At 47.0% G+C, this 2,654-nt stretch overlaps 1 protein-coding gene across 1 annotated transcript in view; it reads left to right on the forward strand.

Moving 5' to 3' along the window:
- EXD2 (exonuclease 3'-5' domain containing 2) overlaps positions 1–2,654 on the forward strand; it is a 9,630-nt gene that overhangs the window by 5,958 nt on the left and 1,018 nt on the right. The window contains exons 5-7 of the mRNA XM_010180941.1: positions 84–190; positions 409–544; positions 1,755–2,111. Of these exons, the coding sequence (XP_010179243.1) occupies positions 84–190; positions 409–544; positions 1,755–2,111 (600 nt within the window). The remainder of the gene's footprint in view (positions 1–83; positions 191–408; positions 545–1,754; positions 2,112–2,654) is intronic.

Raw genomic sequence — 2,654 nt, forward strand, 5'->3', positions numbered from 1 at the left:
GAGGCCGCACGAAGCGCAGTGTAGAGAGCTCTGGTTTTTTGGCATGCTGTTGTAGTTGCTGTAATGCTGCCCTTGTTTCACAGAAAATCTCCACTGTATGACAACTGCTTCCTGCATGCACCAGATGGGCAGCCTCTGTGCACTTGTGATCGCAAGAAGGCTCAGTGGTATCTGGACAAGGGGATTGGAGGTGAGCGTACCAATTTTCCTGTTGGTATTTGAAATATAGCACTTTTGTGGGGTTTTTGCCTTGTTTCTTAGATAACTGGGCATGAATTTTTTGTATCCTTTCTTATTGGAAATACTGTTGTGGAGTCACTAGGATGACTCCTATGTTTTAGCGTTGTTATTTTAACTTTCAAAGAAAGATTTGTCTTGTTTGTTCTCTATTTGCCTTTATCCTTTCAGAGCTAGTTAGCACGGACCCATTTGTTGTGAAGCTGCGGTTTGAGCCTTCAGGACGTCCCGAGTCTCAAGTGGATTATTACCTGACAGTCAAAGAGAACCTGTGCGTTGTATGTGGCAAGCGAGAGTCCTATATCCGGTGAGTTTAGTGTGATAGGATTAAAATCACAATCACAGAACGTTAGGCACTGAAAGGGACCTCCAAAGCTCATCCAGTCCAATTCCCCTGCCGGAGCAGGAACACCCAGATGAGGTTACACAGGAAGGCGTCCAGGCGGGTTTTGAATGTCTGCAGAGAAGGAGACTCCACAACCTCTCTGGGCAGCCTGGGCCAGGGCTCTGTCACCCTCACTGAGAAGAAGTTTCTTCTCCAATTGAAGTGGAACCTCCTGTGTTCCAGTTTGTGTCCGTTACCCCTTGTCCTATCATTGTTTGTCACCGAGAAGAGCCTGGCTCCATCCTCGTGACACTCACCCTTTAAATATTTATAAACATGAATGAGGTCTCCCCTCAGTCTCCTCTTCTGCAAACTAAAGAGCCCCAGCTCCCTCAGCCACTCCTCATAAGGGAGATGCTCCACTCCCTTAATCATCTTTGTAGCCCTACGCTGGACTCTCTCCAAGTCCATTTTCCCTTTCTGCATTTTTCTGTCCAAAAATGCATCTTTTAAAACAGGACTGCATGTAATTTGGCATCCAGAAGCTTGGATAGTGGCCTGAAACATCATGCTTGTTAACATCCTGGATGGGCTGTCTCTGTTTCAATTCTCTGTAGTCGTATGTGTCTGGGAAGGTTTGACACTGAACAGGCCACCGTCCCTCTCCCTAAGGCAAGAGAGAGCAGTTCCTGGAGAGAACAAAGCCTGTGGACCGTGTATGTGCTGCAGTTTGAACGGCAGGGGGCAGCAGTGTGCCAACACACACTGTTCTCACGGCATCTGGAAACAGCTGTACTGCTCCTTCCACCAAATCCTTCCAAAATGTAAGGTTTAGGTGAGCCTGAAGGCCATGGGGTAACAAAGACTGAGATTTTTGTCTTTGCAGATGTGGCTGGTAAGCTGAGAGGGGTGTGGCTTTAATTTTTTTTTCAGTATGAATCACTTGGGTTTTTTTAATTGAAAGCAATTAACTTTTGTAAGGGGAAAAAGAAATGCAGAAAACCCATGAAACCTGTGGAGAGAAGTAAAAATAAAAAGTTGCAGAATCTATTCCTGCAATGATGGTCCTGACCCTGGTGACCTTTGTTTTCCTGGACTTTTAGTACTAGTTGACCCTCTGTGGGCCAGGAAGAGGAGAGGGAGGTAGCAGCTCCAGGCAAATGTAATGAGCTGGCTGGTATGTCTTCCCTAGGAAGAACATTGTTCCTCATGAGTACCGAAGACACTTCCCCATCCAGATGAAGGACCACAACTCCCATGACGTGCTCCTACTCTGCACCTCCTGCCATGCCATCTCCAATTACTATGACAACCTTCTCAAGCAGCAGCTGGCTGAGGAGTTTGGTGCCCCCATTGGCTCCGAGGAAGGCGTGCGTCTGCTGGAGGACCCTCTGCGCAGGCAAGTGCGCTCTGGAGCTCGAGCCCTGCTGAATGCAGAGAGCCTGCCTGACCCCCGAAGGGCAGAACTTCTGCAGAGCATCAAGGACTTCTTTAACACAGAGGCAATCACCCCAGAGATGCTCCAGGAAGCAGCTGATCTGGAAACCAGGTATAACAAGCCCATCAGTAGAGGTAACATTTCAGTCATCTATCTTGACGCATAAATTCAGCCCTAAATTGTCTACACACAGGGCCCTGGGTAAACCTTACTGCAGCAAAATAAAAGAGAATCCAGCAGGATTTGCAGAGCTGAGGATCACACACGCTGACTTACCCACCCCCACAGCCTTTTAATGAGAATAACACAAAACCCATTGGTGGTCTCCTTGGGATATTGATGAGTCTGCCCTAAAATAATGGTGTCAGGTTAAGGAGTGTATGAATTTGAGGCTACTAGGAGTTGATCTGCACAGGAAAAATGCCTCTAAAAGCCTAACTATCATTTGTATAAGCCTGCAGAGTCTGGATTTGTAGTACTTTGATACATTTAACTAGAAAGCAAGGGTAGGAAGAAGATGACTGTCTGTGATGTAGCCTAAGGCTCTAAGCAGACAAGCACACTCTGCATTGCTTACTTTGTTTTTGTTTGCCCCCTTCTCCCCTCAACCTGGCAGTGGTCTGTGACCTACAGCTCTTGTTTCTTCCTCTCTTT

Source organism: Mesitornis unicolor, unplaced genomic scaffold (assembly GCF_000695765.1).
Source record: "Mesitornis unicolor isolate BGI_N332 unplaced genomic scaffold, ASM69576v1 scaffold11263, whole genome shotgun sequence".
NCBI lineage: Eukaryota > Metazoa > Chordata > Aves > Mesitornithiformes > Mesitornithidae > Mesitornis > Mesitornis unicolor.